Here is a 19,106-nt window from a genome sequence, read left to right on the forward strand (position 1 = left end):
ACATAGTCGCATAGCTGATGTTTTGTCATTATTACATTCATTGTTTATTTCTTTAGCATCAACCCAAAAACACACAAAAGCACATATACCCAAAAAGGGATGAATGAATAAAGTTAGTCCTTTGCTTCTATCAATTTTATAATTTGTGGATTGTTTTTAAAAAAAGATCTTGTTAGCTTTATGTTGCATTAAATTTTATGGACGTTTCGGGAATTTACAACTATCATCAGTATGTACATTTGATGGGTGTAAATTCCCTAAACATTCAAAAACATTACTATAAAAATAAGGCAGAAAATTTAAAAAAACGTAAAAAAAAAGTATTCCTGACTTGGGTCGATGGAGGAATTTATTGTTACATTAAATTTATGAACTTTCGGGAAATTTACAACCATCGTATGTACATTCGATGGGTGTAATTTCCCTAAACATTCAAAAAAATTAATAAAAATAAGGCAGAAATTTAAAAAAAACACATGGAAAAGTTTGTTTTTATTTTAAAAAAATTATAAATATAAACAGACAATAAGTCTATAAAGCCGTTAAAATAAGTGTTTGTGTTTTGTATGAGTGAGTGTATTTATTAGAGTGAATGGGGAGGGGCTGATGGAATAGCATCCCCGTCGCCCCTGGAGCTGTGTTCGTGACTTGGGTCGATGGAGGAATTTATTGTTGCATTAAATTTTATGGACGTTCGGGAAATTTACAACGATCATCAGTACCTACATTCGATGGGTGTAAATTCCCTAAATATTCAAAAAAATTAATATAAAAATAAGGCAGAAAATTAAAAAAACCACATGGAAAAGTGTTTTTATAAAAAACAAAATGATAAGTATAAAAAGACAATAAGTCTATAAAGCCGTCAAAATAAGGGTTTTGTGTATGTGTTTTTATGAGTGAGTGTATTTATTAGAGTGAATGGGGAGGGGCTGATGGTGAAATAGCATCTCCATCGCCCCTCGAGCTGGGTTCATGACTTGACTCGATGGAAAAATATTGAGCACTCCATCTACTAATTAGAATAAATGCAATTTACATAGGCGTGAATGTATTTATATGTGTGAGTGCGTATTGAGTGTGTGTTTAATTAACCAAAAAAGCCTTTAAAAAAATTTCACGTTACGTAATAAAAATTAGAATTTAATTTTGTCTACACGGATAGACTCGCCGCAACCCGCATAGTTAATTAAAATTTAAAACGAAGAAACGAATCTTTTTTACATTTTGAAATCTATCGAGGTTAAAATACAATTTACATATAATTTTTTTGGGATAATTAAACTAGTTTTTTTTGTTGGGTGGGATTTAAGTAAAGAATTAAATCTCGTAAATAAAACCTGTTTCCTGTAATAAATTACAAGTATAACGAGTGTTGAAACAAAAAAGAAAAAATAGCACTAGATTCTAAAGTTATGTATAACAATATCGTGATTTTTGTAATGCTGGTTGAGAAACTGACCTACCTACCTCTCCTTCTGGTAAATGTCATCCTGAAAGATTTTCTTCCTTGATGTAAGAATTGGCTAAAATAGATATCTGGGTTTTAGAAAAAGGAATTAGCTGTTGTAGCAACACCTTAATTATCCGGCTCGATTACTACTTGAAGATTAAAGCTAATTGATATTTTTATGAGAATGTGTGCTCAAAAGAAGGCAAATATTTTTTTTCAATTATTTATTGTTTAAAAGTCATTGAGAGAGATCATTGTTTGTTCATTTTTGTTCAAAAGGTCAATTACGTGGGTTCGAATTGCTATCTGGCCAATTGTCGAGTTTGTAAGATTTTCTATGTGAAAATGAGCATAAGCGCCAATGTTTTGAAATAACGCGAAGCCAGTCCCATTTTATAATAGCGCAGTTGGGAAATAAACCGGCGGTCGAAGTTTCGTCATAGGTGTAGGGGGTCAGCTGTACGCACATCATATTACATAATTTGACTATCGCCGTTTGTACTCGCAACCGGCTTATCTGCCCCTTTGGGTTATACAACGGGCCAAGCACGATACATTTTTTGGCCTGACCCATTTTCGAGATTTATGCTGAGGGCGAATGGCGCATAAATCCAATCCGCTTTCTTCGCCACTCGCGCCTTTTACACTGCGATTAGGAACTCCGCCTTGGTCGATGCGAAGGATCAAGGGCACTAGGCCAGAAAGGATCGTTGACATATTTTTTTAATTGTACGCTCGATAATAAACACAAGGACGAATAATTTAAAAAAAAATATATGTTATTTTCTTCTAATCTTCCTATCTGGACTTCCCTATGCCTTTTATTACAAGATATATGTCAGAAATTCGAAGAAACAACGAAACAGCAACGATCCTTGAAATTAATGCTTTTTAATTAAAATCAGATGGGTAATTAAAATAGTGTTTTTGTTTTTTTTTTAAGCAAAAACCACCAAGGGTCATGACTGCCTTGAAAGTATGCTGTTGGCCTAGTTAGTATTAGTAGTTGTTATAGTTTCTCAATGTTACTAAAATTGTCACCTAGTATTGTTTTTAGATTATTTGCGATTTTGAACCTATTTCTTAGGTTTTTTTGCATGTTATTAAACATGTTTGTTGTGTATAATGTTTAACCGTTACAATTCATGTCGAGGGACGTGGTTGTAACGCTCCTTCAACCTGATGATGAGCTGTAGGCTCGAAATCCGGATCATAGAGAACAACTTACTCTGAGTAGCAACTAGCTTTTTAAAAAGATTTAGTCTATTGTCCATAATGGGCAGAATGCTAGAAAAACCCTATTTTATCCGTTGTACATTGGATGTCTACGATCGGATAGCCACTAGACTAGATAGCACAGATACAGGAGTACTCGAAGGAAGAGTCTTAGGAATCATCTGAAACTATCCGTACAACCTTGCGGATGATAAATCCTTTGTTCTCGTAAATATGCTTTCACCTAAACAAGAAACCTGCAAACATGTCACATTTCTTGAGAAGTGATTCAAGCGGATGAAAAGGACAAACATATAAAAATGTGAACATCAACGAAATGTTGAAAACCCGGATTTTCTCTCGCACCACCTTGAGCTATACATTGACAAATTACATTGAACCCATACACACTGAAAAAGAATGCTTCGAACTTTTGAAAAGACTGCTGGACAAACAATCAAAACTGACTCTATAAAACGAACGACCGATTTAGACAAACGGTATCGAACTTTTAGGTTCAACCAAACACAATCCAAAATCCTCCGAAACAATATTTCTTTCTAATTATTCAATTTTAACCAATCGAAACGACTTTAATACTCAATTTGTCCTTGAATTAGTCAAAAACAGCTAAAAGACATTTCAAAAACAATTATCTTGTCACACAATCCCTCATCTCAGAAACCTTCCATCCCACATCCTTTTCCACTTTTTTTAAAGATTTACATATATAAACTGATATCAAATTTAATTAATCACAGGTATAAATAAGAAAAACTCTCGTTTAAAGTATCTTTTATTTTATATAGTATATTTCATACATTATACTACCTGCACTGTACTTACAGATCGATGTACTTGTATTCTGTGCTATGGAGCTTTTCACCTTAATGTACATCTCTATGAACGTTAATAATAAAGTATAACAATATAAAAGAACCTCCCGGAAAGGATATGAAAATGGTAATATTAAGGACAAATTTTAATTTTTTTTTTTTAATATGCTTTTTTATTTTTAAGTACATATATAAAAATGATTATTAGCAATGCATAATGCAGGCATGGATCACAGTCCGTCTGCGGGAGATCGTTGTCAAGAGAAAAAGAATAAACGAAATAATAATAATTAAAGCGAGGTTATAACATTATTCGCTACATGCTAGTACACCATCAAAAAAGATTGAACATAATAGTAAAACTACTTCTAATAGAAAACAAACCGAGGGGAAAAGTCTTAATGGTAAAGGGACAAAAAATCGGATATAATAAAGACATATATTATATAAAGGAAATTGAGAGAATGAATTGGAGGGGTTAGAAATTGAATTCCATAATTAGGTCTAATCTATATTTCCAGGCGTGGCGGACATACTGCGTGAGCGCCCGTGGATCTGGGCCATCCAGCAGATTTAACAGTGCTCCTAGAGAGGGTAAAAGATCCCAAGTGCAACAACCTTATCTCGCCCAATATTGTACATTCGGTTTCCACAGATTGAGAATTGCAAAGGGCACATAACCCCTCCTTGCCCCTCAATCAAAGTGCAGAGTTTAAGTTAAGGGCCTCGCAACGGGTTTTTAGTAGCCATCTTAAGTTTGAAAGACTAAGGGAATTAAGGTTCTCTCTCTGTAGATTAAATAAAGTGTGGGGGTGGGACAAGTCTTTGAATAAGGAAAAGTTAAGCACTGAGCTCGGAGTAAGCAACCGTTCCGATGCCGTTCCTTGAATCTAGATAGCAGATCTAAAAAGAGAGCTGGCCAATCAGCAAGGTTTTCGTAGGTGGGACAGGTTACTTCAAATCTCTGAAAGAGCGTAAGCCATTGGCCATACCAGGCGATCTTATTCCTGATGACTTCGATCGCAGTTATTTTTGCCAATTTTATGTAAGGGGAATTCAAAATTTTGATAATAAATGAAAAGTGAAGTTTTAAGGTGTATATATAAATCAGGTCAGTGGACGTTTCTAAATAAATCATGTAGTTTGGGGTAGGGTTAGGAAGAGCGAGACGAATAAAAAATCTTTGGAATTTCTCGACTTCTTCGTATTGTTGGTAGCCCCATATCTGGCAGCCGTAACAGATGATTGACCGACATACCGAGTTGAATACATTAAATTTCACGTGGATCGGAATTCTGTTTCATCAATGGGGTCCAGGTTTTACAGAGAGCAAGCTTCGCACATATTTTCTTTTCCAGATGGTGTGACCAGTGTAGTTGGGGGGTGAGCGTGACTCCAAGGTATTTGTATTCGTTCACCACCTCAATTCTTTCCCCCTTAAAAAGCCAGCGGTCTGTCGCCTTTATTCTCCCCCCTCTTCTGAAAATCATGATTTTGGACTTTTTGAGATTAACTGTCAGGTTCCACTGGGTGCAATATGATTCGAATATTTTAATATTATTTTGTAGCCAATTTTTTTGCTAACGTTGCCTATTCGGACTCCACATTCGAGAGTCGAGGGGAGATCATCAAGAAAGAGAGCGAACAGAACTGGACTGAGTAGACAACCCTGCCTAACACCACATTTAACCTAAAAAAAATTGGATAAACCTTCACGCCCTCGGACCTCTGATGCTGTTTGTGTGAAAAGGGATTTTAGGATATTCGAAATTTTGGAAGAGAAGCCATAGTTTTTTTTTTTCTCACACAACTTTGCGGATTATCAGTCAACGAGAAAGAAATCGCCGACGATTACCCACTTCTGACCCCCATCCCCAAGGGGGAAAAAGGAATTAAATTGTACCGTTAATTAATGAATGTTACAAACAGATAAAACGTATAACGAGACGTCAAATGATCGGGCAGTTGGTTCTGAATGGTTCTGAGGACAGAAGGGATGGTAAACTAACCAAAAACCATCCTTAAACACAACTGTCACTGTTTAGGGACTCTCTCTCTCTCTTTTTCTCCCTCTCTCTCTCTCTCTCTCTCTCTCTTTATCTATGTACAATCTCTCTCTCTCTTTTTCTATGTACAATCTCTCTCTTTTTCTATATACAATCTCTCTCTCTTTTTTTCTATGTACAATCTCTGTCTCTCTCTCTCTCTCTCTCTCTCTCTTTTTCTATGTAAAATCTCTCTCTCTTTTTTGCTATGTACAATCTCTCTCTCTTTTTCTATGTAGAATCTCTCTCTCTTTTTCTATGTACAATCTCTCTCTCTCTTTTTCTGTGTACAATCTCTCTCTCTCTCTCTCTCTCTCTCTCTCTCTTTTTCTATATACAATCTCTCTCTTTTTTTCTATATACAATCTCTCTCTCTTTTTCTATGTACAATCTCTCTCTCTCTTTTTCTATGTACAATCTCTCTCTCTTTTTCTATGTACAATCTCTCTCTCTCTTTTTTTCTATGTACAATCTCTCTCTCTTTTTCTATGTACAATCTCTCTCTCTTTTTCTATGTACAATCTCTCTCTCTTTTTGTATATACAATCTCTCTCTCTCTCTCTTTCTACGTACAATCTCTCTCTCTCTTTTTCTATGTACAATCTCTCTCTCTCTCTCTCTCTCTTTATGTACAATCTCTCTCTCTCCTCTCTCTATCTCTATCTATCTATCTAACTCAATTTCTGGTTTTGATTTAGCATTTTATTTTTACTCGCAAAATTAGGTCTCAAGGAACTTTCTTATATTTAACGAGGTACATTGTAATTATATCACGTTATGGTGCACATCGTCTTCACATATAATTCGCCTAAAATCAAAAGTGAGAGAGAGTGAGAGAGTGAGAGAGTATTGAAAATCTACGAATCTACCTAAAGATTCTAAGGATTAATACTCGATGTTAATTCTTTTCCCGCCATATTCTGTAATTATACTTTTTTTAATACGCTTGAATACTTTTTTCTTTGGGTGTCCTAATTCCAACTGCTAACGACATGCTGCTAGTGCTTAACTAGCAGAATTGTAACAAAAAAAACAAATCCAGGAGTAGAAATAAAACCTGCACAGACGTCGATTTTCTTAAATAGACCACGTTGCGCGTAACACAAGGTAACATCACTTAAAAAGCGATTTTTGTAAAATTGATGAATGCCTGTTCTTCAAAAACTAGTTATAATTTATTTGAACCTTGCCTTGATCCATTTTTCATGATAAATGACATGTTGAAAAGTCCATTGCTAAGGTTTTGAGAAGGTGACAATTTTGAATATTTTATTAACGTTTTAATTACACGTTTTTAGTAATTAAAACAAATTTATTTCTCTTAAGTGAAATTAAAACTTTATATATATTATTATAATTAAGATCCTTGATTAATAAGATGAGCACGCTTTAATATTTATATCTCTTGGTTTATTTAATTAGAAACTTATTTTTTTATAGATAAATGAACTTTTCTTTTTGTTTGTGATTGTTAGGTTGTTTTATTTTTCTCCTCTATGGTCTTGTTCCTGTCCATTGAACAGTCGTATTAGCAATTCTACAAATGCCCGTTCCGTTTCTCCATAGATCACAGGGTTTAATAAGATAAGATTTGTGAAGGTTGACGGTCGGGTTGACGAACTTATTAAATTTAAACGGTCCGCCTGCTCTCGCTGTTGCACCATCCGTTGTTTCCGTTCTCAAAGCGGCCCGTTGATCAAAAAATACTTTCTACGCCCAACTTTGATGAAAGCCGTCAAGTTAATAATCTTGTCTTTTCATTTTCTTACCATCGTCACGGTACGGAAAGGGAAAGTTATTTATTTATAAACACGCTGGAAATGGGATTTATGGTTTTGTTCTGACTATAAGGCCGGATTAATATCGTGTAAAAATTTCTTTTCGTAATTTAGTTTAGTGTAAAAATTTCTCTTTTCTTTTTCCCTTCGTTTTCGATCAAAGGATCGATTTTCAAAAGGTGTTTTCTTTTTTTTTCTTCTTTAAAATCGGCTTATTCAGTACCAGGCCAAAAGCTTTCTATTGAAAAAAAAAAAAAAGTAAAACAAACTACTTCCGGAAAGATAATTCGTTACGCGCCCGCACACGATCCTTTCTTCCACGCTAGTAAATGTAAATCGGCTTACCTTGGGCCCGAAATTCCCCAGCCTCGAGATCCTGTCCATCCTTGGCAAGGACATGGGGTTTCTGCAAGAAAAAGCAAGAAGTTAAACCGGCACCGTCTTTTATCCTGGTGTTCGTTGCTCACGTTAAAAAAAAAAAAAAAAATAACAACCTCATGAGGAAAAGTCAGTTCTTTAATTTTTTCTGTACTTGAGGTTTTTTCATTACAGATTTTTTTAAGTATTAAATTGATTTTGTAATTATATGGAAATATTGATAAGCTTGAAAGGTTACATTGCATTTTAAGGATAAAATTATTTCTTATAAAAATTATATTCAGTAAACCTAGACGCGGCCGTGTATATTTTCTACTTTTTCTTCTATCCATCCATTTATTTATATAATCTTAGTATTTAACCATCCACCACCCCATATATTTATATATTTAACTATCCATCTGTTTCTGCATTTATTATTCTATTTAAGTATAGCACTTATACCACCCATATACATTTACAGATCTGTATAACAACTCATCTAACCATCCTCTCTCCATATATTTACTTATTTATGGTCCCATCCATCTGATAATCCATATCTATATATATTTATGTATCTAACTATCCATCTGTTTTTACATTTATCTATCTATTTATGCACCTATCCATATATGCATCTATATAATAACTAATCTGACAATCAACCTAACTATTTATATACTTAACTATCCATCTGTTTCTATATTTATATATCTATTTATGTACCTACAGCACATATATGCATTTATAGATCTATATAACAAATCATCTAACCATACTTTCTCCATATATTTACTTATTTATGTTGCCATCTATCTAATAATCCATATCTACATACATTTATGTATCTAACTATCCATCTTTTTTTACATTTATCCATCTATTTATGTACCTATCCATATATGCATCTATATATCTATATAATAACCCATCTAACTATCCATCTCTCTATATATTTACCTACCATTTAATCATCCATACCACTATCCATATTTCTGTATGTTTATGTATCTAACTATCCGTCCCGTTTTATATTTATATATCTATCTATACATATATCCATCTATTTATCTATTTAATCATTCATCTAACTATCCATAAATCTGTACGTTTATATATCTAACTATCCAACTCGTTTTATATTTATATATCTATCTACACATAAATTCATCTATTTATCTATTTAATCATTCATCTAACTATCCATAAATCTGCATATTTATGTATCTTACTATCCATCTCGTTTTATATTTATATATCTATCTATACATATATTCTTTTTTTTTTTTTTTTTTATTGGCCTTATAATCTTGCATATTAGCCATAGTACGAATTCTTGTGTGTTCAAATTGGGGGTTATCGGGAAAAAACGGCTAGAGGCGACGGTGGGAATCGAACCCACGACCGCGGCGTGAGAGTCTCTCATGCTAACCACTCGGCTACCGCGGTCCCCCTATATTCATCTATTTATCCATTTAATCATTTATCTAGCTATCCATAACTCTATATATTTATGTCTTACTATCGATCAGTTTTATATTTATATATACCTATTCATCTCTCTATACATTGATATATCTAAAAATTCATATATTCATCTAGCGACATATCTAACGATATATTTAGATGGAATGCCATCCATATATCCATCTATTTATCTATCTACATAGTCATCCATCTATTTGCATAACCATCATCACATATGTATAATCATTCATCTAACTATCCGTTTCTTTATACATTTCTATATCTACTCATTCATATATCTATTTATCTAACTATATAGTGATCCCTCTATCTAATCATATATTTATCTATCTAAATATATACATACATATTTAGATGTCTATCTAGCAATTCACTATGTGAAATTTGGCCGTTATAGATCATTTTCGTCTGCCTTTCCTCATTGGTTTGATGTTGGCAAATTTAAGGTTCGTCACCGTGCAGACAACACGGAGAAATCTCATCATTTATTTATTCATTACTTTATCACTCGATTTATCCACTTATTCATCTATCTCTGGACCCAACTATATTTCTATTTATGTGTTCTACAAGCTCAAGACACCAGTTTTAATATTTGAAAAACATTTTGGCATAAGATTTTGTTGTTCTATTATATTTTATTGCAACGTATTTCCTCACTTTTCAGCGTAACCGGTATGAGCGGTGAAGTCAGAATGGACGGGCAGATCATCAGGCCGGGAAAAGACGGCTCGAGAAAGCAATCCTGCTACATTATGCAGGAGGACCATCTGAACCCAATGTTTAACGTTATGGAAATAATGATAATGGCTGCCAATCTCAAATTGGGCAACGGACTGCCAAAAAAGGCAAAAATATTAGTCGTAAGTACATTTTACGTTTACTTTACAACACGAGAAGAAAAAAACGAAAAATTACATCTTTAACATTAAAAATTAATACAGACAATACTATAACTATCACATACATTAATCCTACTACCTATCATTTGCTAGTGTATATAGTGTATGTATATCACATCTACTGTAGATACTCTAACTCACATGTATCTGTATACTGTACTAGTTGTTTTATTCTGTCTATAAACGTTCTTTCCCATAAGGACAATTTTATTCAAAGATAAAATTATATATAAAATTCCACGTTGCTTTTGTCTTCCAGGCATTTGAATTTTGACGATACCACTTCGGTTTCAAGGATAAAAACTCCTAATTTAACTTCCTTGTAGTTGGAGTCCTTTTTACAAAAGAGTTTTCTTGTTGCATTGATCTTTTTGTTTCTTGACACTCCATATAAAGCTCAGAATCGATGGCCATCCCATTTGCCACAAGGTCGAAATGCAACACACCTACAGTCAATTTGGTGGCAAACCTCTTATTGAGTCACTTTGAACACTATGTTTTATAAACATTAAACAAAAAATCAAATAGTGATTATTTGAATAAGGATTTAACGGTGTTTATATTCATAAGGACTTAAGTAATGTGGCATTATGCAACCAACTAAGTATACTGTTTTCGTCTGTTTTGATTTATCTTTCTGATCAATATGCCATCAACCTTGAATTTAAACTGGCCACACTCTCGGTTACATCAAACGCAAACAATTGGCTGATATTTTAGGCTTCTGGGTATGGCCATTAATAGATTTTTTCAAAACTATGCATTGTTCATTGTTTGTTTTCCCCAATCGGTTAATCTTTTGGATTTTGTAGAAAAGCTAAGCAGATTGTAAGCGGCTTTTTATAATATTTAAAACCAAATCTGCTAAAAAGTGATAGACAACACCTCCTGACCAGTAGCAGAAATTCTTGGGAACAATTCCTCGAATATCTAGCCTTCCTACGAGCTTCTAAATTATAGCTCAATATTTGGATTACTCTGGCCAGCTTGGGGTGCGGGGACAACGGGAACTCTTGGAGACTCTACCTAGGTGACCTACACTGGCCCGTCTTAATATGGGAACAAACAGAACGTCAAACAACCAAGGCAAGTCAGCTACAACTATAACTCTGGGGGTGACCTTATTGACAAGAGGACTTACCTGAAAAGATGCTCGCTAACATCAGCTGGCGGGTTTTCGAGCATCTTCTTTCCGCAGCTTCCTGGATCGACTCTATTCGACTTAACAATGGCTAGATCCTTGCTGGTCCTGCTGCTGAGTGCTACTCCTTCGGCGAGTAGCAGGGAGCCTGAACGGAAACTGCGAAAGCCTGAGGAACTGGTCGCCCACCACGAGCGCACTGATTGTGAAGAGTGGATACTTGCGATTGAGGATCCCAATCCGACCTACGTGAATTATTTCCTGCAGACTCGGATTCACCCCCTGAGGCGACTGGCTGGGATAGGGCCGACTTGTTCGACTCTTGAAAGGCCATCTCGTCTCACCCACCCTAGGAGTCGTGGCCCACTATGTGTGGAACTACGGCGACGATGGGTGGTATAGTGTGGTTTGAGACTCGAGATCCCGAAACGGCTCACCTCGTGTTCTCATCCACGACCTTTATTCTCAATCCGAGTTCCTTCATTCTATCCTGTGACCCCTCCTAACCCTTGGTTGCAAGGGGGGGTGTCCGGGCACAAAATAAAGGTGCAGCCCAGAGGGCGTGACAACCTCTCTGAAGCACAAGCTGTACTCGTGTCGGCCTAGAGTCGGCATGGGCGGCGGGTGCCTTAGCAGAGTCACACGAGGGCCAGTGCACTAGATCCTGTCTGCATAGACGGGGGAGGGTGTATGGCCGCCTGTACCACGGGGTAACTAAACTTTCCAAATTCAGCCCTAGTTACACTGGGAATGGATTCGTGGTGGCGCGTGGTGACGCCTCTGGCGGGAACTTAATCATTTCTATATGTGACCTTCGTGAAGCTTGCGTAGGGCCAGCGTAATTACCCCCGGCCTCACGGGAGACGTTGCGACCGGACGACAGCGTGTAAGCGTTGAGGATGCGATGATCATGCTATATCCCCTCGAACGGAGTAAGCGAACGGAAACGGGTAGTGATCGTTGTCTCTGACTCGAGTATGCTTTGCATTGTTGTGCGTATGACCGGCGTGGTACCGTTGGGGAAGCGAAGGATCGGATCACCTAGGCTGAGCCTATGGCGTCCCTCGAATGCGCATGGCAGGTGTAGGCTGAGCTCGATAAGAGACTTTACCGTAGGCGGTGCTCATCTAGGGTGTGGTTAGCAATTCCACTTTAAACTAAACCGCTGCCGGGGCGTTCCCGGAAGTTTCTACGCTAGGGGAGCCCTTATACTCAGGGAGATGGAGTGGCCTTCTTTATCTAGGGAGTACGCGGGAGAACAGGCTGATGTATTTCGGCCTGTTAGCCCTTTGCGTGCGGCATACGACCCTTGAACAATGCGGGCCCAACCTTTCGGAGTGGACAAGCGGAGAGCGAGGTTGTCTCGGCCCTTAGGAGCTGGGGCGCCTCTACACCAATGCTGCGGCGGTAACACCATTCCGTCGTATGCGGAGGTGCGTCAGCTCTCATCGTGAGAATCAAAACGTCCGATAAGCCCGAATAGGCCAGGTGCGGACGCTAAAGATCCTCTTGTTTTGTTGATGATGAGTTCTTGGGAACGGAATCCTGAGTGCGGCTGCTTCTCTTGACTGAGTCCTCGGGTTGTTGATGGGATAAGTGTTCGAGTTGACTGCGGCTGGTGTTGAAGGAGTCCCATAATGTGGCTGACTGATTGTTCAGGATATTCTCCTTTCCCTCAATGCTTTAAAATCAAGAAATGTGAGTTGGTTATCTGGGCACACTGCGGAATTTTGGGGAATGAGAATGCAGACATTACCGCGAAACGTGGCATCGATGAAGACGTCATTTACAGTTCACCCCAAATACTGGCATAATTTAAAAACAAAGGACGTGGCAGCAATGGCAGAAAGGATAGGGCCGAGATAAATAACTAAGGGGAATAAAAACGAATGTTGCACACTGTAACTCTTCTCGGGCGACAAAACGGAAAGAAGCAGTCTTGATCCGTCTGACAATATGGGGATGAAATTATACACTAGAGGACTTACCTGAAACAATGCTCACTAACATCGGCTGGCGCGTTTTCCAGGATCTTCTTTCTGCAGCTTCCTGGATCGATTCGATCCGACTTGTCACAATGGCTATATCCTTGCTGGTCCTGCTACTGAGTATGGATGCTTGACAGCTCTGGACTGAGACCTCGGGTTGATTGAGATGAGGCATAGAGTTGTCTATGCTGATGTTGTGTAGGCCATCGATATCTGATGGCAAGAGAATCAACTCGTCTTTGTGAAACCTGTAAGGTATTGGTCAGAGTAATCAATCAAACAGTGTGCTAAGTAAGACCAAGTTAGAAGACAACACCGCCTAGCCAGTCAATTTTCGAAGTATCTTGAGGACAATTCCTCGAATATAAACAATATGTTTGTCTTTCTACAAATCCTTAAATTGTTGCTCAAAATCTAGATTACAGAAGCCAGCTGGGCTTGATTGAGCTTTTTGGGATGCGGGAGCAGCGAGGCCATCTGAGAAATCACAGTAGAGATTATCTGATGGCAAGAGAATCAACTGGACGTTGGTAGTGGCATCCACATTACTCAGATGACCTGCGCAATACCAAATAAGTACAAAATACAGATGCTTTCATTTTTGGACTAAAGAGGAGTGCTGCCGGGGGTGTGTTCTACCGTCGGTGTGTAGTTACCGGAGCTGCTCAGCCAACCTGTCATAAACCCATGGAGGTTGATCGCCACTAAAAATACAAAATCCAAAGCCATGGCCGATGAATCACGCGTAACAACATAACAAATCCGGATTACACGAAAGAAATCCAGTCGGAGTTAAGCTCAATAAAGGATTAGTGAAAGATTAAAGATATAAATTGAATAAACAAGACTGTCAAAAACAAATATATTAGACTAAGTATATAATGATTTCATTCCGGAATTTTTTAACAACCTGCATACTTTATCTGCCCCATATTTTTTTTAAATAAATTATATAATGAAGAAGTAACTCATGTTAGAAATTTCTGTTGCCTAAATTGTTTATTTTTTAAGATTTCTTTTAATCAGATAGAGTTAATTTATTTTTTTATTATTTCCCAGAGATCTTATCATTCAAGGATGCGAATTTAAAGTAGGTTGTTGAAACGGAAGCTTCGCGGTGAATGACGAACTGAAAAAAAAAACCTCTTTCCTCCTTCCACGAGAAATGCCGTGATGCAATTTTCTAGCTTGCCAACTACACTTTTCTTAACTTTCTGGCCAATTATTCCGAATAATGACGACCTTGCAATATAAAGAGCGAAGGCACAGTGACCTCGTGTCCGTGGGATCTCGCTTTCACCCGGCCACAAACCATAATCATTAAGCTATTTTCTTCCTCCGTTATGCAAGCTTTTTATTACATCAAAATCCGTTATGGAAGTAATCCATTTCGGCCGTTTAATTGCAATCGAAATAAACACGGTTAAGCGCGATTAGATATCAAATCAGTACCATCGCAATAAAATTAACGGTTAATATAGATTAAACTAAATTTTTCATTGATAACGTAATTGTCCGGAAACTGATTAAAAATCGGTGGGATAATGGTGAGAGTGTTGCAAAATATCCTTTCCTTCAATTATTACATATCTTTAAGAGGTTGATTACTTTTTCTTTTGCACAATCATTCCTTTTATAATCTTTTTTCTCCTGTCGAAATGATTTCAAAATACTTAACACCTGATTTCTAAGTTGATAATTGCACTTGTTACAGGTTGTTCAAATTATTCAAAGACCTTGTTGGTTTATGTTTTGACAACTTATAGTAATACATCTGACATATTTGCATAAAAGCACCCTAAGTATCAAGCCTGACCAGGCATATTTTAAGGTAAAGCCAATAAAGAAAGCCAGAAAGTGTTTTTTTTTTGTTTTTTTTAATGCCCAATTGTAAGTCGGGTTCGGATGCAGGGCCGCTGGATTCGAACCCGGGACCTTTACCTTACAGTGATGAGCGCCGTGTCAACGCCTAAACCGTTGCGGCCACCGACGCCCCTATTGCACAAGTTGTTAACAATATTAAATAAAACGTGACTCTTGGTTGAATAATTTTAATTAAGTCGTAGAAGGACGTAATTTCCATGATCCGCATAAATTAATTTTTTATTGGGAAAAATGCTAAGTTGAATATTTACGATTACTCGTAAACTTCGTAATATTGAAAAAAAAACACTGCAGCTTTATCTAAACTACAAATAATTATCAAGTCTCAAGACAACGAGTTTTTTTTTTCTTACGAGGGTTCGCAACAGTTTGATAATTATGTCTGGCTATCGTTAGCAGCTGATAAATAAAATTTTAAAACTTTTTGTAAATTTATTATTATTTGTACAAAATACATTAAGCAAATAGGAAAAATAATTTTTTTGTATGTAAGGTCTTGGTTGAAATGAAAAAGCTAGTGTCACGATCGGGATTCGAACCCATGACCTTCGGCTCAATACGCCGCTAACCACCTGAGCTATCATAACTGGAACCTACATCAATTATAATAAGTTGTTTGTGGTTTTTATTTAATAATAAAATTATTCAAATCTCTACGAAAGTTTAGAAGAGGATCAACATTGTAAATTATTCTTTTTATATAAGGTCTCGGTTGAAATGAAAAAGCTAGTGTCACGAGCGGGATTCGAACCCACGACCTTCGGCTCAATACGCCGCTGCTCTACCACTTGAGCTATCGTGACTTCGATCCACTCGGACACCATCTCAACCCTTTGGAATTTGCCCTCCTTTTTGCCATTTTTCTTAAAAATAATTAATTGAAAAAATTAATTTGTTCAATCAGATCACTAAATATATCGGATTTAATAAGTAAAAATAATTTGCTGTATTTAGTGACGGTGATGTGTCACGGTTGTGTGTCGTTCTCACCCTATATGGCACACAACCGTGATGTATACAGAAAACACTCACTTTGAGCCCTGAAGATGATCTCAATAAAGGTCGAAACGTTGGCCCGATAAAGAAAATGTTTTTCTAAACCTACATCACTCCAGACCGCATCTCACCCTAAATATTAAACATAATTATCTGTCAAGAGACAGTGAGATTAGATACCACCCAGTGCTGGTACTTCCTTATATTTAGTTGGTAGTGTTAAGATAGAAGGTCATCAGGTGTTCGTTTTAAACGATGTGGAAGATTATAAGGGTGAGACGTTGATGAAAGGGTTTGGGCTAGTGGGTTAGGATGGCGAGTTTATAGTGGTGATTCAGGAGTCCTTAAGATCTTTATAGATCATTCGTGACGTAGGATGGAGAGTTGAGACTACGGGGGAGAACATTGGATCCAAAGGATTCGTTGGATGTTGAAGGATTTGGCCGAGCTCCACAGATCCGTAAGTCCAAATCGGGCTGATGAGGGTTTTGTAAGCGGTTGATTTGTTATGTATGCTTAGTGATGATTTTGGCCCAGTAGGTGTCCAAGTAATCTTTTGTTAACTTCTTGTATTTTTAATCTTCTATGTGGGTTCCTTGTAGGACTGTCTAAGTTAGACTCAAAGTAGCGGACTTGGTTAGATGGTGGTATTACCTATACTTATAAAAATATCCATCGAACCTAATTTAAATTAGATTGTGTATACCTACATATTGTGTATATCGACGAATCGTACACTTACGTATTGTGTATATCGACAGGCCCAAAGGTTAGCTCTGTTAAGGACTACCAAAGAGTACCGTACAGCATCAAATGACGCTCTCCAAATCATTGCCAAAGCTCCACCCATCGATTGCACCTCGTTTTGATAACGACACTGAGAAAGAAAAGAGGGACCAACTGTTGGAAATACTGGCTGTGATCAAGAGACGCTCAACTCTATCGTGGAAGCTGACCAGTCGACGGCCAAAGCAAAGACGGAAAATGGTTCTTCGACAAGTAGCAGAATCGATGGTCCCACAGAGCAAAGGGCAGAACATCTTTTGGGAACTTCCCAACAATAAGAGTGCGAATGTCATCTTTGTGGATTAAACCTTAACTTTGGGCTCTCCCAGTTCCTGAATAGCCATGGAAACTTCACGTCATACTTGCACAGATTTCCTTGGCATACGGCTTCACATAACATAGGTGAACACCCCCTGAGGTATAGACCCAAGGGTCAGCACATCAGGGAGTGACGACCCTTCGGGGTGAAGTCCAAATAAGTTTATTTTCTTACAACCTGAAATGACCTAGATTTCGAAGCCGCCTTGGAGCTTAACACGTTAGGTGAGAAGCGACAATTGCCTTGGCATTAGGCTTAAGGTGGATACTAGCAATCCAGCTGCATAACGTAGGTGAACGAACACACCTAAGTTATAGACCCAAGGGTAAGCACAACAGGGAGTGACGACCCTTCGGGGTGAAAGTCCAAATAAGTTTTTTTTCTTACAACCCTGGTCGTTATTTATGGCACTATTTTGGCAAGGCATCCTCTTGTTTAGTTCTTAAATGTAAATAATACTTACAATTAATTAAGGTTTTTAGTTGAGATAAAAAAGTCAATGGCACGAGCGGGATTCGAACCCACGGTCTTCGGCTAGATACGCCGATGAAAAATGGCAAAAAGGAGGGAAAATTCAAAGATGGGGTTGAAATGGGAAGTTAGTGTCCGAGTGGATCGAGGTCACGATAGCTCAAGTGGTAGAGCAGCGGCGTATCTAGCCGAAGATCGTGGGTTCGAATCCCGCTCGTCACACTGACTTTTTTATCTTAACTAAAAACCTTAATTAATTGTAATATATTAATTGGTAAAGCGGACCACGAAATTAGTGAAAGTAAATTATACTTATCACTTTATCAATGACGGAAAACTGCATTTCATTTTGACATTTCACTACTGAAAATAAAATCGAAACTTTTAAATTTTGATCAATTTCACGATTGCAGAAAATTCAACCAATATCTCCAAAACAAAATGAGCTAAAAAATTAAAGACTCTTAATATTCCTTCTACCCCGACAATCGAAATCGTACCAATTTGGCAGTATGAAAGTGGCAACTTTACCTCAGAGTAAGAATCACAAAGTAAAAGAGTCCAAACCGTCCAAAACTTTAAGGCTAATCGTGGATGTCCTTGATTTAACAGCATCAAAATTTAAAACCTTACGTAATGCTTTATTTATTATTATTTCAACATTTTACAATAAGGGAAGATTTTTATTAACATGCTATAAAGGCCTGGAAAATACCGTCCGCCGGAAGTCAACCAAAAATTTGTTTTATATAAAAAACAACTAACGATTTAAAAAAAAAATCAGGGCGGAAGGAAAACAATTAAAATATCATACATTTATGAATTAAAATATTACCAATTTATATAATAATAAACCAACAGAATATATAAAAATAAAAAATAAACTTATATATTTCTTCTTTCTAAGCGAGAAACTCAATTTTAAAAGTTGAAATGTTTGACCTAGATAGGCATACAGGGTGTTCGGCTACTCGTGTTGCAAAATTTGCCAGTAGATTTTACATTCAAAATGTAACCAAAAAGTCCTAATTAACTATGGTCCGAATCTCAGCAGTTTCGGAGTTAATCGACTTTTCTGATTTTTTTTAAGATTTCACGACCTTGCTTCAAATAAACAATGATAACTCCAAAAGTAAAAGGTTTTGGACAAATCCGTTGATGCCATTGGAAACTACGTTAAATTTCCAATAAGATGTGATCAATACTAAACTTGTAAAGTTTGGTGAAATAAGTGGTTTTTTCCTTTCCTCTTTGATTTCTTCATCTTTGAAAAAAGTAATTAAAAAAGAAATTTCACCGCTAAAGAGAAGTACGTTTTCTGAAATTTACTCGTCTCTAGCTTTGGAAATAGTACTTTAGAATTACCATAGTAAGTTTTTCAGCTTTGAAAAAAAAAATTTTTTTTCAAAGTTCTCGCTACTAAAACAAGTGAATTACAAGTTTA

General features: G+C 36.8%; 1 protein-coding gene across 3 annotated transcripts in view; it reads left to right on the plus strand.

Moving 5' to 3' along the window:
* LOC106669255 (ATP-binding cassette sub-family G member 1-like) overlaps positions 1-19,106 on the plus strand; it is a 79,053-nt gene that overhangs the window by 42,973 nt on the left and 16,974 nt on the right. For all 3 annotated transcript variants that reach the window (XM_024228061.1, XM_014398592.2, XM_024228062.1), the window contains one exon: positions 9,843-10,038. In XM_024228061.1, coding sequence (XP_024083829.1) covers positions 9,843-10,038 — 196 coding nt within the window. The remainder of the gene's footprint in view (positions 1-9,842; positions 10,039-19,106) is intronic.

Source organism: Cimex lectularius, unplaced genomic scaffold, assembly GCF_000648675.2.
Source record: "Cimex lectularius strain Harlan isolate CLEC.00 unplaced genomic scaffold, Clec_2.1 scaffold216, whole genome shotgun sequence".
Lineage (NCBI taxonomy): Eukaryota > Metazoa > Arthropoda > Insecta > Hemiptera > Cimicidae > Cimex > Cimex lectularius.